Genomic DNA, 18,339 nt, shown 5'->3' on the forward strand with positions numbered 1-18,339 from the left:
TGCTTGCAGCTGATGGTTGTAATCTTGCAACTGCTGAAGAGCCACAGGTTGGAGACCTCTGCTCTAAACGCCCTTCTTGTGATGGTTAATGTGCCTTCTTTTGGATATGAACTATGCACATACTGATTTCCCTACATTATTTCTTTCTTGACCAGGTGTTTCACTTTCGGCATTGGTGAAGGCGCCTCTACTGCACTCATTAAAGGGGTTTCACGGGTTGGGAACGGCACATATGACTTCATAACTGGGAAAGACCGGATGCAGCCCAAGGTATATCCTTTGCCTACCCTAGCTCATGCACATCTCAAAGCGGTGTCGGACTGTCTCACCAGTGTACCAGAGAATGCTCCATTAGGCCCAGGCTCTCATACCATATTTGGGCCCAAAGGTCCAGGAGAAAAAAGTATTTGGCGCTGCCTTTGGAGCCAATATCCTATCACTAGGTTTCTTTCAATCTTCCGCCCCCCCAAAATGGGTTTGAGCCCAAATAACTATTTCCTCTGGTGGTCACATGGAGCCCCACTTCGACCTTATCTCTAAGGATAGGCATTCAGTGGTATGCCAGGCTGAAGAATTAATATATGCCCCCAACACAGTGCATGCTACTAATCAATGCCAGGAATGATACTGAAGTTGTAGAGGAAAAAATCTCATGTAGTTTATGGTTATTCTGTACTTCCTAATTTAAGCACAATCCATCTGGGTACTGCCTTCACATTGAGCTTGTGCTTCTACACCTCTCTGAGCAAGGAGAGTTGAAATTTAAAGCATGGGGGAGGTACATAGCCCAAGACTCATGTGGATTTCAGTAAACAATAAAAAAACTTTAAAAATAGGCAAGCGGTAGGTTCACTAGTATAAGATACTTGATCCAATAATCCCAGCTGCAGCAGACCATAAAGAAAATGTTCAAATTCCACCAAAAGTCAAATCAAGTAATACTTGTCATGCTCAGCTGGTATTGGTTTATGACAATGGTAATGGTGATTCCACTTCTCTCCAATGCCAAGCTATAGTGGACAATCAAAGGTGTGAATACAGTTCAGACTAGCACCTTTCAGAAGAAGCCATGAGATGAAACTCGAGTTGGGTGATGTACCCAATGTTAAAACCACATGGAATCCTCACATCACCCAACTCCAGTTTTACCTTAATCACAGCTGTTTCTGGAAGATGCAATCTTAAAGGGGTTCTCTGTCTGTAACTGAATAAGCATGAAGAGGGATAAGTTTCTAGAGCATCTGGTGCCACAAGAGGGGAATTTCGATTACCCCCTCTGCTTCTAACATTACTACTATTTTCCTCTTCTGTAGGTTCTTAAAGCATTGAAGTGTGCCCTACAGGCCACTGTGAAGGATGTCTCCATAAACTGGGCCCTTCCTCCTGACGTGGAAGTAAATTTAATTTCTCACATCCCCATTGCGATTTATAGAGGTCAGAGGTCTATCATCTATGCAGTGCTGAAAGGAACGGTATGTACTGAAGGATAGATCTACTTAGGCTTTAAGCAGTGATGATAGAAGAGAGTTTATATTAACGTGGCCATTTCTCCCGATGTTGTGTAGCCACTATGAGCCTACATCACTAATTAAATTATGTGACGTCTCCTATGTGTCTCTCCTGGATGGACAGTCCTCACTCTTAACCCCCATCTTTCTATTTCGCATCCCTTCTAAAATGTATGATATAGGCTGAATTGGATCTCGTCTCAGATAAAATAAATTGCCAAAAACTCCCCACCTGTTTCCTGTACCCCCTAAACTTGGTGAACATCTGATGTGTTTGGAAATATAATATAATTTTTCTTTTCTACATGTTGAAGCTGAATGAGGAGACAGAAGGTGAAGTAACTCTTCAATACAAGTTTAAAGATGAGATCTTTTCAAACCAATTAAAGTTCCCATTAAAGGCCAACCCCAAAGAAAGGTGAGTACAGACACTGCGCAAACCATTCTCAGGTCAGGAAGGCCTTGTCTTGGTTTTCCCATACACGCCCCTTTTCGTTACCCTTGGGACAGTTCCTCACCCCTTTTTGTTTGCAGTTTCTCTGTAGAAGGGAGTCTGGCACATGTTCATGCCACCTAGTAGGGAAAGGGACAGAACAACTAGGGTTGGTCTCCAAGGTCCCCATAACAGTCTTTATGGTACCTACACTTTTTGTAGTGTTTTTTTTATATAGACTCCCTTTCTCATCTCTAGTCACACTTGAAGAATCAACTGAGTGGAGATAAGAACAGGCATTGGACCTTGTTCACTTCTAATGGCAGGGAACACACCATTGCAATGAAGGCCCAGTATTAAGACTCACAAATGCATTCCTGTGGGTGCCACTCTCTCCTAGAAAACATGACATTAGGGCATTGAAAGTTGTCATCTAGTCTTGTATTCCCTCAGACCCACCATCCACCGATTGGCAGCTAAGTCTCTTATCTCCCAGCTGGAGATTGAGTTGGACTCCGATGAGGTCAAGAAGAGAATCCTGGAGACCAGTCTACAGTCTGGAGTCATCTCTTCTCTTACAGCCTTTGTAGCTGTCAATAAGGACTCCAAGGCCCTGGTGGAGGGTCCTCCTGTGCGCAGATTCAACCCTCCTATTGGTAGGCTTTACAAGCTCAGTGGCTTTACATTATGCAGCAGTATGTGGGTCAGTGGGGGATAAATGAGTGACTAGATTATTTTTATTTTCCCAGCACTGGCTTGTTCCATGCCTTGTCCCAAAAATTGGTATGCTACCCTCTCAGCCCCTGTGGCATTACCTGACATGTTGGGTGCAGTGATGGATGCTGCATATGACGAGGCACTGCCACAGGATGCTACAGCTCCATCCATACTGCTTGATGCTCAATTTATAGAGGGTAAAGAACCAGCACCTGGTAAGTCTGAAACATGGAGTGGGGGATTGTCCTCAAATTGTGTACATTCGACATGTTAAAGCGGTGTAAACTAGAGACGTGCACAAATTTATTGAGCAGCTTGTGCCAGTTTCAGTGAAGACTGTACCCAAATTGGTCTCATATGATGAGAGCCAAAAATTGTACTATTTTATTTTTTCACTTTTCTAAATTTGAAAAGTGAATATGCCTCTAAGGGCTTTTTCTTTTTTTTTTTAAGAATAAGGGCTCATGTACTATACCGTTGCCTGGCTGTGCCCATACTGCGGCCCGCAAACAACGGGTCTGCAATACACTGGCCCCAGGCTGTGTGCACCCTGAATCACTGATGCATACCTATTCACTTGAATGGGTCTGCAATCCGGAAGGTCGGTGCGGAACTGAGGCATGCACTACATTTTTGCAGTGTGGACAAAACAGATAGCGGCGGCCCTATGTTCGGTGCCCGTGCATTGCGGACCACAATTTGCGGTCTGCAGCACAGGCCCGGCTGGCACACGTGTGCATGAGCCCTAAGACAAATTTTATTATACACTGAAAATAATGCAAATTTTGGTACAAAAAGTTTCTTGGTGTGAATTGTGCCAAATCTATTAGAGGCCTCTTAATAGGCTTTAGCACATTGTGAACTGTCTAAAGTCATGTATTAAGCGGTGTGCACTAGAGATGCGCGAATTTGTTAATCTGTGTTCTTGAGCGGTCAAGTAAAGGGCTGTGTGCTTTGCTTAAATAAAACCTTTTTGTTTTCTTTCTTTTTATTTATTTTTTTTCCATTGTGAAATGTCTGCCACTTGGGGAGCAAACAGAAGACAGGTTTGTACAGGACAGCTAGAGGCTGACGTACAGTAGATTTTAGCTATGATTTCTGGCATAAATGATGATAAATCTGTTGTGCCATGGTGGCCTTACCCACCTCTTGAAATGTGGCATGAGTGAAAAACCGTGTGTGTGTATAGAGATATAGATAGAATAAATTCCCCCTTTGAGTTCAGTACTAGCCGTATAAATCATTCAGTTTGCTGCCCCTAGTGGCAGCATACATTAATACCGGTGTATACTAAAAGGAACATGTATGCAATTACAAAAAATGATAAATGACATAACAAAAAGGGGGAGGTTTATCAAATCTAGTGAAAGGATAACTGGCTTCATTGCCCATGGCAACCAATCAGATTCCACTTTTTTTTTTTTTTTTTTTTTTTATAGAGCTTCTTTGGAAAATAAAAGGTGGACTCTGGTTGCTATAAACCAGTTTTCATAACTCTCCCACTTTTTGTGTCCCATTTTCCGTACTGTTTAAATGACTGATAACCTATTTCTCATTAGTAACAGATGATGGCTCTCCTAAGACAGAGGATACCCCTGCTCTATTCAGGCTGATTTCTTTGCAGAATGCAGACGGATCCTGGAAACCTAGCCCTGAGCTGGCATCAATTCTGGGAACTTCAGAAGACTTCAAAGAAGGCTGCCCTGATGCGGTAACTTTTCTGATATACAGCTGGCAAGGGCATACCTACCATAGAGGCAGGCCATGCATCAGCCATGAGGCCCATAAGTGGGTGGAGGCCTAGCTCATGCTTCATCTAGTGTTGGTCGAGCATGCTCTGCCGAACACCAGTTCAGCTCTAGCATCTTGATGCTCAGCGCATGGCTGTATTTGGCTGAATACTGCATATGCTTGAGTCTCCTCCCTGCACGTTTCTTGGCTGCTATGCAGCCAATAAACGTGCAGGTAAGCACTGCCCTCACTGTAATGCCGTAGCCATGTTGGTTACTGGCAGTGATTGGCTGGCTGGAACGTGTCATTGGGTGCTTTATAGCACCCAATGACTCGAGTTAGGCTCTGTCTTAGTCAGGGAGAGCTGTGCTGAGGAAGGGACAGTGTAGGGAGTGATATAGGAATATTTTTATTAGGAAAACTTTTCAGAGACCCAAAAGTTCTTTGTCCTTTTTAAGGACTATGTGTGTGTGTGTGGCAGTAATATCTAATTTAGCACATCCTGCGCTAAATAGCGTGCAATAGTTAGGCTGCTGCAGACAGCGACGTTAGCTGCGCCACATCTCCTGTGTAACGTGTGCGCATCACAAATGTGACATCCAGTGTACTTTTTCCGTAGATGGTGGTAGATTGTTTGCCAGCGAACACATGCGGGCTGCCATCTTGACTCAAGTCTGGCGATGCACAGGTAAGCCTGTGTCTGGAGCTAGTCTGAAATCAATCAAATGCGGTCACCGGGAGCAGGCAGTTCGGAGATCAGCCGCTGGGGGCATTCATCGGGCTGTTCTCGGAACTGCCTGCTCCCAGTGACTGCATTTGATTTCAGACCGACTCCCGGCACAGGTAAGGACTTGTGAGTCAAGATAGCAGCCCGCAAGTGTTCGCTGGCGAACAATGCAAACTGGCCATCACTGCATGTGACATACTTTCAAGCATATATAACCTTTTAATATGAAGAAGGCGAGCAGTAAGGGACTAGGAAGTGACCGTGATGCTGCACAGTAGAGGCCGTGGCCCTGGGCACGAAACAGTTTTTCTTGTGCTCTGGCAGAAGGCACAATTGTCCACAATGCCTAGATTCATGTCCCAGTTTGCGGGGCAGCGAAGGACACCACTATTGAAGTCAGACCAGTGCGACCAGGTGGTCGGTTGGATTGCAGCACATAATGCTTCCAGTCGGTTAAGCACCACCCTGTCTTCCATCAAGTCCAGTCTCAGTAGCCAACCCAATCCTCACCCTGATCCTCCTTCCTCCCACCATGGAGAGTCTGGGCAAACAAGTGATCCCACACTCTGATATTCTGAGGACCTCTTTTCATCGCCATTTCTTGATTTGGCCCTCCTGCCAAGCACGCTTGAAGAGGGACAGATCTTGTGCCATGATTACCTAAACTCTTGAGCATCCACAGTCACGAGAAGATGACTGTGGGGAACCGCATTACTGTTTAATGAGGTGGCTGAGACAAAGTTGCCAAGAAGTCAACAGCAATTACGGTCTCAAGAGGTTGAAGAGGATGAGACAGTTGTCAATCACTGAGCTTGTGGTTAGGTCAACAAGTCAGTAGGATGAGCAGAGTGAGGAAGAGGTGGTGGACAATGAAGTCACTCCACCAACCTGGGAAGGTGGAAATCTGAGCGAGGAGAGCAGTACAGAGGGGGGGTCTGCAGCACCGCAACAGGCTGGAAGAGGCAGCGGGGTGGCAAAAGGGAGAAGGTGGGCCACACAACAGGCCCACAACCGTTACACCTAGCTCTCCCTTGCCAAGGGGTAGGTGTTCCGCAGTATGTCGCTTTTTTGAGGAAAGTGCAGACGACAAGAATAGTTTTGCAACCTGTGACGTACTAAAATGATCCGTGGCGTGAACACTAGCAACCTCACCAGCATGATCCGCCACATGTCATCCAAGCACTGTAATAAGAGGGACGAACTCCTGGGTCTGCGGGTCACACCACTGCCTCCTCTTCCCCCTGTGTTGCATGCTGGCAAATCCCCTGTCAAAGGCGCAGGCCCAGATTCCTCCCGCCCTGCACCTGGACCTTTGCAAGCACAATCGGCGACCAACTCCACTTCTGTGGCCCAGCACAGCGTCCAAATGTCCCTACCCCAGGCATTTGAATGCAAGCGCAAATACCCAGCCACCCACCCGCAGGCCATAGCACTAAATGTGCAGCTTTCCAAATTACTGGCCCTGAAAATGTTGCCATTTAGGCTAGTGGACACTGAGGACCTCCGCAGTCTGTCAGCGGCCGTTACGCAGTCCCCAGCCGCCACTATTTTTCAAGGTGGGTTGTGCCCGCCTTACACCAGCATGTGTCCCGTAATATCACATGTGCCCTGACGAATGCAGTTACTAGGAAGGTCCACTTAACCCCAGACAAGTGCATTCGGCCAGGGACGCTACATTTCCCTGACGGCACACTGGGTGAACGTTGTGGAGGCTGGGAGAGAGTCTTAACCTGGGATGGCACAGGTGCTACTGCCGCCAAGGACTGCAATCCCTACATCGATCAGGGTTTCTGCCAGCACCTACATTAGTGGCTCCAACCCCAACTTCTCCTTCTCTGCCTCCTCCACTTCCACCTCCGAATTATCTGTGTGCTGCACCAGTCAGCCATCAGTCGGTAGCTGGAAGCAGTGTAGCTCTGCAGTGGGGAAGCGGCAACTGGCCACGTTGAAGCTGATCTGCCTAGGTGACAAACTGCACACCGCTGCAGGATAAAGAGACCAGAATGGGCTGTGGCTCTCTCCACTCAACCTAGAACCAGGCGTGGTTGTCTGATAATGGCCATAACTTGGCGGCTTTGGAGCTCTGCAAGCTCGCACACATCTTCAACTTAGTGGTTCAGCGGTTTCTCAAAGCCTACCCCAATTTGCCTGAGCTACTGGTGAAGGTGCGCCACGTGTGTGCACATCTCCGCAAGTCATCAACAGCTTTAGTCGGTCTGTCAATGCTGCAGCAGCGCTGGAAATTGCCAGCTCACAACCTGTTGTGCGACGTGAGCACGTGCTGGATCTCGACGTTCCACATGTTGGCCAGGCTTTGTGAGCAGCAGAGGGCAGTAGTGGAATACCAGCTGCAACATTGGCGTCGCCTTTCCAGTCAGCTTCAGCTATTCACAAGTGAAGTGGGCATGGATGTCTGACCTCTGAAGTTTTAAGAAACTTTGAGGAATCAACACAGATGGTGAGCGGCGATAATGCTATTATCAGCGTAATCATCCCACTTCTGTGTCTACTCAAACGCTCGCTGCTCACAATTAAGGATGACTCTTTGCATGTGGAAGAGGTGGAAATGGGGTAAGACATTAGAGGGTGATAGCCAGGCAGCATTCAGTTCGTCTTCTCAGCGTGAATTGGAAGGAGGAGGCGGTTGCGACCACTATAGAGGGTAGTACTCATGGAAGTTTAATTCCATCTGTTATGCATGGGTGGGCAGAAGAGAATGGGGAGATGGACAGTCATCCTCCTGATGACTACAGTGAAGTCTTCCCTGTCTGTACTGGCACACATGGCTGACTTCATGTTAGGCTTCCTTTCTCACGACCCACTCATTATACGAATTTTAGACAACACAGATTACTGGTTGTTCACCACGCTACAAAGAACTTCTCATCTCATTCTTTTGGTGGAGAGCACAAGCAAAACTGCAATACCAGAAGGTCCTTGTTGAAAAATTGCTCCAAAAATTTCCATTTAACAACGCTGGCGGCAGTGTCCGTGGTTCCTTGGGCAACCAAGGAGGGGAGACGAGGGGAAATGCACAGAAGTTCCAACAGAGGCAGGGCAACACTCCAAAGCCTGGGACAGTTTCATGATGCCCTGCCAGCACGACACGTGGCACGGACTGGCACTCTATGCCTAGGAGGTGCTGGCCTGCCCTGCCGCCAGCATTTTGTCTGAGCAGGTATTTAGTGCTGCTGGTGGCATTATAACAGATAAGAGTATCTGCCTGTCAACTGGTGACTCTTATAAAAATGAATAGGGCCTGGATTGACCGACTTCTCGACTCTACCAAAGGAAAGCTGATGAACATAAAGGCACTTTAAATGTGTTTTTATAATGTACTGAATACAGTATTCCCATGCACCCCTTCCACCACAAAAAGGGTATATGGTTCAATCTTCCTTTTCTCATCCTCCTCCTCTTCCATCATACCCTCGCATGTTTTAGAGTGTCAGCTCACCTACAAGTCCAGTCTCAGTAGCCAACAGTCTGGTCAACACAATCCTCGCCATGACTGCACACTGGGTGAACGTTGTGGAGGCCGGGAGTGTCGGCTGATGGCACCAGACTTTCCCTCCAATAGATCCTCGTTAAAGGATTTTAAAGTGTACTACTTCCAATTACAGGGCCTCAAGAGTCCTGTAGTGTTATTTTTCGTCACTACCTCTCCAAGTCGGGAGTGGGTAATTTGCGTGCCTGCTGCCTCCCTTGGATGTGGTAGCTGTGTCTCAGGCCCCCTCACCAGAATCAAACCCCGATTTCCGTTACCTGTGGTCACCATGGTAGGTGCAGAAAGTAGCATTGACAGTTGATGGGGCAGACATCCGACTGGATCGTTGCTGTCACGGACGTGCGATCGGCTCGCTGTTATCTAGAGTCACCAAAGCAGCAGCAGGCCCTCGCCCATAACGTTTTCGATGGTCAGCTCAGCAGCAGGCCCTCGCGCATAATGTTTAAGATGGTCAGATCAGCAGGCCCTTGGCCTGCTGGTGCCCTCAAACATTTGGACCATCATTTTTAAGGGGTGTGTATGATGCCCTCCTTTATGTGTAACAAAGGTTATTTGAGTGCCGGTTCCTTGTAATTTTTGGCAGCCCTTTTACTTAGTGCATAGGCTTTATGAGTGTAGGAGTCCCACTACCTGAACAATTGTACCAAAATGTGAATGAGGCCCTCCTTTTATGTGATGTACGTGTTGTATCGGAGTGCCTCTTGCTTGTAATGTTTGGCAGCACTTGCACTTTATATATAAGTAAATATAGAGGAAAGAATGTTTCCTAACAATATTTTCGCTAAAATCAATTTTATCTTCAGTTTCGTGCGTATTATCAGTCGGTAAAAGTGGCATACAACTTGGACAACATCATTCCCAGCAGTGACCTAGGAGTCCAAGATTCATTCAGACATCCTTCCCATGCTGTTCCCGAACTTTTTTTTTTTTTTTTTCTCCCCCCTGTGAACCAGTCGCCCTCCTCCAGAGCAGGGGGTGCCTGGTTTAATGCTCGGGTTCTCCCATTGACTTCCATTGTGCTCGGTAGAGCACCTGAGCACTTTGGTGCTCTATCAACACTAGCTTCGTCCTCTTAGCTGTTTTATAGGGGTCACTCTACGCACTTCCAGAGAAATAGTGACTGCACATGAGGAGGAGGACCTCTCCACCTCTGCTTCTTGCAGTATGACTAAAGGAGGAAAAGGCAGTCCTGTTGTGGTCTAAGTCAATCAGTCAGGGCCCATTCACACAACTGTTTTTCTGGATGCGGGCCCGTTCATTTAAATGGGACTGAGATTCAGACAGCCCACAAGGTCCTGTCGGCATCCATATGTCTGTTCTGTGGCCCTGCAAAAAAGATGGAACATGTTCTATCCTGGTCTGTATTTGCGGCCAAGAATGGGCATTTCTATTGTGGAGAAGGATGTTCCGTAAAATGTGGAAGGCAAAAAATGCATACGGTCGTGTGAATGAGCCCTCAATTGCAGTGGCAGTCCTTACACCACTGCTCCCTAGGGTCATGCAGTGAAAGGAGGGCACACCTGTTCTTCCCTCGGGACACACCCTGGTTCTGGGGTTCCTGCCTGATGGTAGTTGGGGTGCCCATGATGAGTGTTTGCATGGGTGTGTGGAGTGCAATGGCCAGTTTATGGTGCAAGAGTCCGAAAACAAGGCCAGTGGTAGAATAAATGTCTTTACTCGAGTGCAAAATGGGAGTTGTAATAAATTTAACTATAGCAGATGTAGTTCCACTGTACACAGTGCAGTTCTCTCCCAGAAAGCGATGCAAGAATTGGCGTTCTCTGTACACTGTGTTAAAGTCCTGCTTAGGGTTGCCCCTCGGACCACCCACAAAAGCTGGACTTTAGAACCATGTCTCCGTTAAGCCACGGCCTGATACCATTAGGCCACGACCCTCCGCACACAGCCAACAGATTTAAAAAATAAAATGAAGAACAGACTTCAGGTCAGCTGTGGGGTGCGGGTGGGAGGTTAACTTTCTTCCTGCAGTTCACCTTTTAGACCGCACAGTGCTGCTTTCTGAGCATGAGCTGTTCCAAAGCACATCCCTGCGCCAGACGGAGGAAAGGGAGTCTGAAAGCCTGGACTGTCCAGCCTAAAACTGGAACTCTAGCCACCCTAGTCTCGCTAGGTAAAATCTATGGTTTGCAAAAGTACCTTGGCAATATTGGCTGCAATGTCCACTGCAGGATATGGAGTTTTGAAGTTCTGGTTTTTGACAACCAGCATGGATTCCATATAACAAAAGATCAGGATGAGCAGACAGTTTGGTAATTTTTCAAAGGTTGCTGAAAAAGAATCTGCTTTTCTCGCAGAAACTGTGCCAGGCATGTCCATAGGTGTTATCTGGTATTTCAGCCCTATTCAAACAAGTAGAACTGGGCTATAATACCAGACACAGGCTAGGGACAGGAGTGACTGTTTGGACAAAGTAGATTCAATTTTCTAATCCAGGAAAAACCCTGGTCAATCCTGGAAAATTCAGCAAGTCCCAGCCCAAAAAAATTAATCTGATTGGTCACAATTATCTGGTGCCTGCATCCTCATTTGCTGGAACTAAACCTTCTGCCTCTCCCCTTCCTATACCCATAGCTAATGGGCCCTCCCTTTCCCCTCCCAATGCCATTTGTTGTTGAGTCTGCTTCAATATCCGCTGGTTTTTCTTTTGTCCATACACTTTTCTAATACCAGTTCGGAGTTGGTTTCCTGGTTCCGAAAAGTCACAGCTGGCAGTTTGGAGACATTCAGAATACATGGTTAAGTTTACAGGGCAGACATGCCTGCTGGGAGTCCTGCGGCTGGAATACTGCCCTGTGTCAGTGGTTTGGAGCAGTTTTAAGGCTCTTGGTTTATGATGTTTGAATGAACGAATAAAAGCTGTGGCTGATCACCACCCAACGTGAACGCTTTCTGTGGGTCTTTGGGGAAGTATGGTGGTTTTAGTTAGGGGAGGGGGAAGGTTATGGTTGGGTCTTCGGCCTACCGGCCGTCTCAAACAGCTGTGTTTCCTGTTCCATTCAAAGTGCTATTTCCTGTGTTCGCGGCGGCTGAGCGCTTTCAAATCAGTTACCGGCATCCTCACTGGTCAGAGGACGCTGGTAAGAACCCCAGAAGTGTGAGGATCTGGGTTTTTGCCAATCTAGATGCCACAATCTGCATGCAGCATACGGGCACCATGTTTGCCCATCGCTTCATCGCTGTACATGTACACTCTGGTTAGTTCTGAGCATCAAAGACCTTTCTTGTTTTAGACACCTATCATTAATCTACCTGTATAGAGCTATTTTTCAGAAATGGTCGAGCTGATTTCCTACAGTATGTGGCTCCATAGCAAACATTATTTTGTGAAATTAAGAGCTAAGAATGTGATTGCTTCTCGGCAGGAAATGGATCTGTCAGTGTGGGCAACAATCCTGGCCTTGATCTGGCTTCACAGCAACTGCTCAGAACAGAGGGATGAATGGGAGTTACTCGAGCTGAAGGCCATTGCCTTAGTAAAGGCAAAAGCTGGTAAGTATCCACCAAGTGAAACAGTTTACATCAATGGCGGTGCAGGCAATGACTGGATGGGCTCTCAAGGATGACATTGATGGAAAGAGGAGCATGTCCGAAAATCACGTTGTTTTCAAAAGCCAGGCTCTTTTAATGTTACCAAACTTAAAGGGGTTGTTTCTAAAATAGCTACAATTGTGCAGAGCTGTCTGATATTGCAGCTAAGCTTCACTGAAATGAATGAGGCTGAGCTGCAATACCATAAACAACCTGGGGACCCATGTGGTTTTTGAAAGAAATCGGCCATGTTTTCTTTCTTTTTTGGACTCTTATGCAGCTCCATTTTAAAGACCAATTGTTGCTGTTATTTCTCAGATCAGTGGGGGTCCAACACCTAGCACCTACACGATCGGCTGTTTGCAGCAGGCCAGAAACTACAGTGAGGAACAGACTTATTTGAACACCCTGCGATTTTGCAAGTTCTCCCACTTAAAAATCATCATGGAGAGGCCTGAAATTCACATTGTAGGTGCATTCCCACTCAGACAGAATTTAAAAAAAATTCTGGGAATCGCATTTGTACGTTTTTTTTTTTTTTTTTTTTTTGTCTTGCACTGCTAAACATAAGTATTTGAACACCTTAGAAACAGCAAGAATTTGGTTACTGTGCTCCTAAAAAAGTCCACCTCTACTCCACTCATTAATCTAAAGAGCTCAGACAGGTGCTACTAAGTTAAAGACCCCCTGTCCTCCCCAGTCCATCAGACAGCTACTACCATCGGCAAGAACAAAGAGCTGTCAAAAGACACTAGAGACAAAATTGTGGACCTCCACAAGGTTGGAAAGGGCTACGGGGCAATTGCCAAGTAGCTTGGTGAAAATGGATCAACTGTTGGTGCAATTGTTAGAAAATGGAAGAGGCTAAAGACTATTGTCGGTCTCCCTCGGACTGGGGCTCCATGCAAGATCTTGCCTTGTGGGGTATGGCTGATGATCAGCCCGGAACTACAAAGGAGGAGCTTGTCAATGACCTGAAGAGAGCTGGGACCACAGTTTCAAAGGAGACGGTCAGTAGAACACTATGCCGTCATGGTTTCAAATAATGCATTGCAAGGAAGGTTCCCCTGCTCTGAAATTTGCCAATGGCCATCTGGATGATCCAGAGAAGGCATGGGAGAAAGTCATGTGGTCAGATGAGACCAAAGTAGAACTTTCTGGTCTAAACTTCACTCGTTGTGTTTGGAGGAAAAAGGATGAGTTGCATCCCAAGAACGCCATCCCTACTGTGAAACATGGGGGTGGTAACATAATGCTTTGGGGGTGCTTTTCTGCAAAGAGGACAGGGTGACTGCACTGTAGGAGAGGATGAATGGGGCCATTTATTGTGAGATTTTGAGCAACAGCCTTCCATTAGTCAGAGCATTGAAGATCGAAGACCCAGCCACAACCCAACATGATGACAACCCGAAGCACACAGCCAGGATAACCAAGGAGTGGCTCTGTAAGAAGCATATCAAGGTTCTGGAGTGGCCTAGCCAGTCTCCAGACCTAAATCCAATAGAACATCTTTGGAGGGAGCTGAAACTCTGTGTTGCTCAGCGACAGCCCCGAAACCTGACGGATCTAGAGGAGATCTGTGTGGAGGAGTGGGCCAAAATTCCTGTTGCAGTGTGTGCAAGCCTGGTCAAGAACTACAGGAAACGTTTGACCTCTAATTGCAAACAAAGGCTTCTGTACCAAATATTTAATACTGATTTTCTCAGGTGTTTAAATACTTATGTTCAGCAGTGCAAGACAAATTCTTTAAAAATCATACAATGTGATTTCCTGTTTTTTTTTTTTTTTTTTTTTCTGAGTGGGAATGCACCTAAAATGTGAATTTCAGACCCCTACATGATTCCTAAGTGGGAGAACTTGCAAAATCGCAGGGTGTTCAAATACTTCTGTCCCTCACTGTATATAGTGGGCTAACAGAAGGACCTAGCTTTGCATGGGTATATTTCACCTATTTCATTTAATGTTTGTCCATAAAAGATATAGACAGTATCCCTCATAAGTGACATCTACAGTACACCGCCCCCTTAAGTGACCCCCCTCTTGAAATGCGACCTCCATAGAAGCCCACCCCCTTAACTTTGACCTTCACAGCACCTGACCCTTTAAGTGAATTCCACAACACCCCACCTGCTTGAGTGACCTCTACAGCACCTGCCCCTTAACTGTGACCTCCACCATTCCTGGCCCCCTTAACGGTGACCTCGACAGCGACTGCTCCTTTAACAGTGACCTCACAGTACCCCACTGCCCCTTTAATGGTGACCTCGACAACACCCTGCTCCCTTAACAGTGACCTCTACAGCACCTCACCCCTTAACACTGGCTCCATAGCAGACCGCCCCCTTAACTGTGACCTCCACTGTTGTCCACCCTTTTAACAGTGATCTCCACAGTACCCCATCGCCTTAACAGGGATTTCCGCAACACCCTGCTCCCTTAACAGTGGGCTCTACAGCAATCTGCCCCTTAACACTGACGTCCATAGCGGGCCGTCCCCTTAACTGTGACTTCCACAGCACTCCGCTCCCTTAACAGTGTTATCCACAGCGCCCTCCCCTTTAAAGTTGACTTACAGCAGTGAAGAAAAATGGCTGGGTTGTTATGGAAACCTGGTGTAAAACTATGTGGAGACTAAGGGCCTGCGAGCTTCTATTGGCTGATAAGGGTCATGTGACCATCCGTATGGCAGTTGGGTATATGAGGAGAAAGACCCTGTGGGCTTCTATTGGCTAATGTAGGTTGTGATGGTGCTATATTTGCATTTTTTGGAATATCTTGGGAACAGTACGTGCTGGAAAGCTCAGACCCGGTCTAAAATCTTCCCAGACACCTGATGTACCGGTGTGCCAAATTTTGTGATTGTAAATGTGACTGTGCGGATTCCTTTAGCGGGCACACACCCCTTTATATGTTCGATGGAGCTGGAAGCCGGAGGCTCCATTTTCTGTAAAGTCAGACAAGCATACTGCAGCTCAACTCCCTTTCAAGCAAACAGTTGACCGTTAAAGTGCTGGGTGTCTAACCCTAACTGATCGGATATTGATGACCAACTGTACCTTAAGTATAGGCAATCAATATCTAAAAGGTGAACAGCTCCTTTAAAATCAATATTCGCCTTGTAATGTCATTTTTAGGTGTAACTTTCCGTGCTGTTTAATTTCTTTATATATCTATTGCGCTCAGAATTCCATATACCTTACATAGATATACCATTAACCTCCTAATGCAAAATAAGCATGTACATCAGCTGCAGCATATAATTGCACTGAATTTTGTACATGTACAGCAGGGATGCTCAACCTGCGGCCCTCCAGCTGTTGCAAAACTGCAAGTCCCAGCATGCCCTAATAGCTGTAGGCTGTCCAGGCATGCTGGAAATTGTAGTTTTGCAACAGCTGGAGGGCCACAGGTTGGGAATCCCTGATGTATAGCAGTCTAATGGCATAAGCGCAGTTGCCCTGCCTGCTGGAGCCATCGGACAATCTGGGAACTGCTGTCAGGATTGAAGATGACTCCAATCCCAGCCCCTCAGCTAAGCAGATTGATATGCAGTTCTAGGAAAAGATTCAGTATAAATTGGATATTTTTTTGAAGGGAGGCTGTCAGCCATAGTGACCATGCTAAATAAATGACTGCACTAGGTGGGGACTGAGGAGAGAGAAACTTGCGTTATGGAGCTTTCATTATCCGGAGTGTTGTGAATATCTACTCCTGAAGTGCCCAGGAAGCGGAGCTTCACTGTAGTGCCCTCTGCAAAGGGTTGCTTCACAGCCCCTCCACTCTGCTCGGAGTCAGAGCTGTAGTGATCTTCTAGTTGGATGCTACAGCCACAACTCTGAGCAGAAGGGAGGCATTGTAAAGCAGCTCAACGCAGAAGGCAGAGTGCACTTCACAGGGAAGCTCTGCCTCCAGGGCACTTAAATAGAACCGGTCACGTTGAACTTGGTGTCTGAGCTGAAGGCTGCATGTTATAGAGCAGGAGGAGCTGAGCGGATTGATCTATAGTTTTATGCAAAAATATTCAGTGTTACTTATTCATTTTATATCCGTACTCGTTCTGGGCTTTGAATCAAGGAGGTGGTCCTATCGGTGATTGACCGCCTTCTCCTTATGTCTGTGTAGACACAGCTGTCAATCACTAATGGGACCGTCTCCTTGATTCAAAGCTTAGAATGAGCAGATATTTAAATTAATGATATGCAGCTTATAGTAAATATTTCCCATAAATCATATATCAATCTGCTCAGCTCCTCCTGCTCTATAACATCCTTCCTGCAGATTATTTAACACTTTCATGGTGATGGGGTCCCTTTTTTAAGGAGCAAAATCTGGTAAAATGGTCAAAACTGCTGGCAGAATCCTATTAATCCCAATGGACGGTCCTAATCGGTGATCAACAGCTATCTGTGTGTGGTCAATGACTGATTAGGACCTCCTACTGGACTCCTAAGCCCAGCATCCACTATTGTATAACCTGCTGCAAATTAGGTGCATGTTCAAAATGACAGGTTCCCTTTTAAATGGGTGAATATAGGATTTGATAATTTTGTTTAATCTTCCAGGTTCTTCTCTGGATGAGTCGATCAAAGCAGGAGTTGCGTTACTGAAATCTTCTGTGGATCCCAAAGTGTTTGGTTTCTGACCAATAAGAGGAGTAAACTTGGAAGAATGTCGGCATGTGCCTGGAGTAATGGCCTTGTTACATGGCTAGTAGTTGCTTCTTACGTTGTCCTTCAAGAATTATCTATGTAAGAAAAAAATAAAATTTGCCTTTATTCAAAAAGTTCCAATAAAAAAACTTCAAGGATTTCTCAGTCCAGTTAAACTATTCCTGTACTTACCCAAAATCAGTCCAGCCATAGGCAGTTATTAGATGTTTATTGCATCTTTTTTTTCCACTCTTTTTGAAAATGCTTGAAAGCAGTTTTTACTGGGATATACATGTACAGTGGGATGCGAAAGTTTGGGCAACCTTGTTAATCGTTATGATTTTCCTGTATAAGGCCCCATTCACACGTCTGCAATTCTGTTCCGCATTTTGCGGAACGGTATTGCGGACCCATTTATTTCTATGGAGACAGACTTTGTCCTGCTCGGATCCGGAATTGCGGATCTGCACTTCCGGGTCCGCACTTCCGTTCTGCAAAAATATAGAACATGTCATATTCTTGTCCGTAATTGCGGACAAGAATTTTTTTTTCTATATAGTTCTGGCAATGTGCGGATCCGCAAAATCGGGTGTCTGTGTTGCGGATCGCATTGCCGGTGTCTGTGGTGCGGATCCGCAAAACGCATACGGACGTCTGAATGGAGCCTAAATCGTTGGTTGTTACGATAAAAAATATCAGGTAAATATATCATATAGGAGACACACAGTGATATTTGAGAAGTGAAATTAAGTTTATTGGATTTACAGAAAGTGTGCTATAATTGTTTAAACAAAATTAGTCAGGTGCATAAATTTGGGCACTGTTGTCATTTTATTGATGCTGAAACCTTTAGAACTAATTATTGGAACTCAAATTGGCTTGGTAAGCTCAGTGACCCCTGACCTACATACACAGGTGAATCCAATTATGAGAGAGTATTTAAGGGGGTCAATTGTAAGTTTCCTCCCTCTTTTTTTTAATTTTCTCTGAAAAGTAGCAACATGGGGGTCTCAAAACAACTCTCAAATGACCTGAAGACAAAGATTGTTCACCATCATGGTTTAGGGGAAGGATACAGAAAGCTGTCTCAGAGATTTCAGCCGTCTGTTTCCACAGTAAGGCCTCATGGACACGACAGTATTTTTTTTTCACGGTCCACAAAACGGGGTTCCGTCGTTCTGTGATTTTTCTTCCGTGTGTCTTCCTTGATTTTTGGAGGATCACCAGACCAGAAAAGTGAAAAAAAATAAATCTAAGTCAAGTTTGCCTTGAAAATGATAGGAAAAAAAACGGACGCGGATGACAATCTTGTGTGCCTCCGTGTTTTTTCACGGACCCATTGACTTGAATGGGTCTGCGAACCGTTGTCTGTCAAAAAAAATAGGACAGTTCATATTTTTGGGGGACGGACAGGAAACACTGCACAGTTTGTCATCCGCATCCGTGATCATTTTCTGAGTATTCAACGTACCCATTGAAAGTCAATGGGTCTGCAGAAAATCACGGAAAACGGAACA

General features: G+C 45.9%; 1 protein-coding gene across 2 annotated transcripts in view; it reads left to right on the forward strand.

Moving 5' to 3' along the window:
* Positions 1–17,098, forward strand: part of LOC122936627 (von Willebrand factor A domain-containing protein 5A-like) — a 55,006-nt gene extending 37,908 nt beyond the window's left edge. The window contains exons 11-18 of one of the 2 annotated variants that reach the window (XM_044292600.1): positions 156–270; positions 1,314–1,472; positions 1,823–1,926; positions 2,395–2,597; positions 2,691–2,873; positions 4,218–4,369; positions 12,005–12,134; positions 16,736–17,098. In XM_044292600.1, coding sequence (XP_044148535.1) covers positions 156–270; positions 1,314–1,472; positions 1,823–1,926; positions 2,395–2,597; positions 2,691–2,873; positions 4,218–4,369; positions 12,005–12,134; positions 16,736–16,815 — 1,126 coding nt within the window. In that variant the 3' untranslated portion in view covers positions 16,816–17,098. The remainder of the gene's footprint in view (positions 1–155; positions 271–1,313; positions 1,473–1,822; positions 1,927–2,394; positions 2,598–2,690; positions 2,874–4,217; positions 4,370–12,004; positions 12,135–16,735) is intronic. The other variant, XM_044292601.1, reaches the window with a different exon arrangement.
* The last annotated feature ends 1,241 nt before the right edge of the window (positions 17,099–18,339 follow it).

The sequence above is a fragment of the Bufo gargarizans genome, chromosome 1 (genome assembly GCF_014858855.1).
Source record: "Bufo gargarizans isolate SCDJY-AF-19 chromosome 1, ASM1485885v1, whole genome shotgun sequence".
In the NCBI taxonomy this organism is placed as follows: Eukaryota; Metazoa; Chordata; class Amphibia; order Anura; family Bufonidae; genus Bufo; species Bufo gargarizans.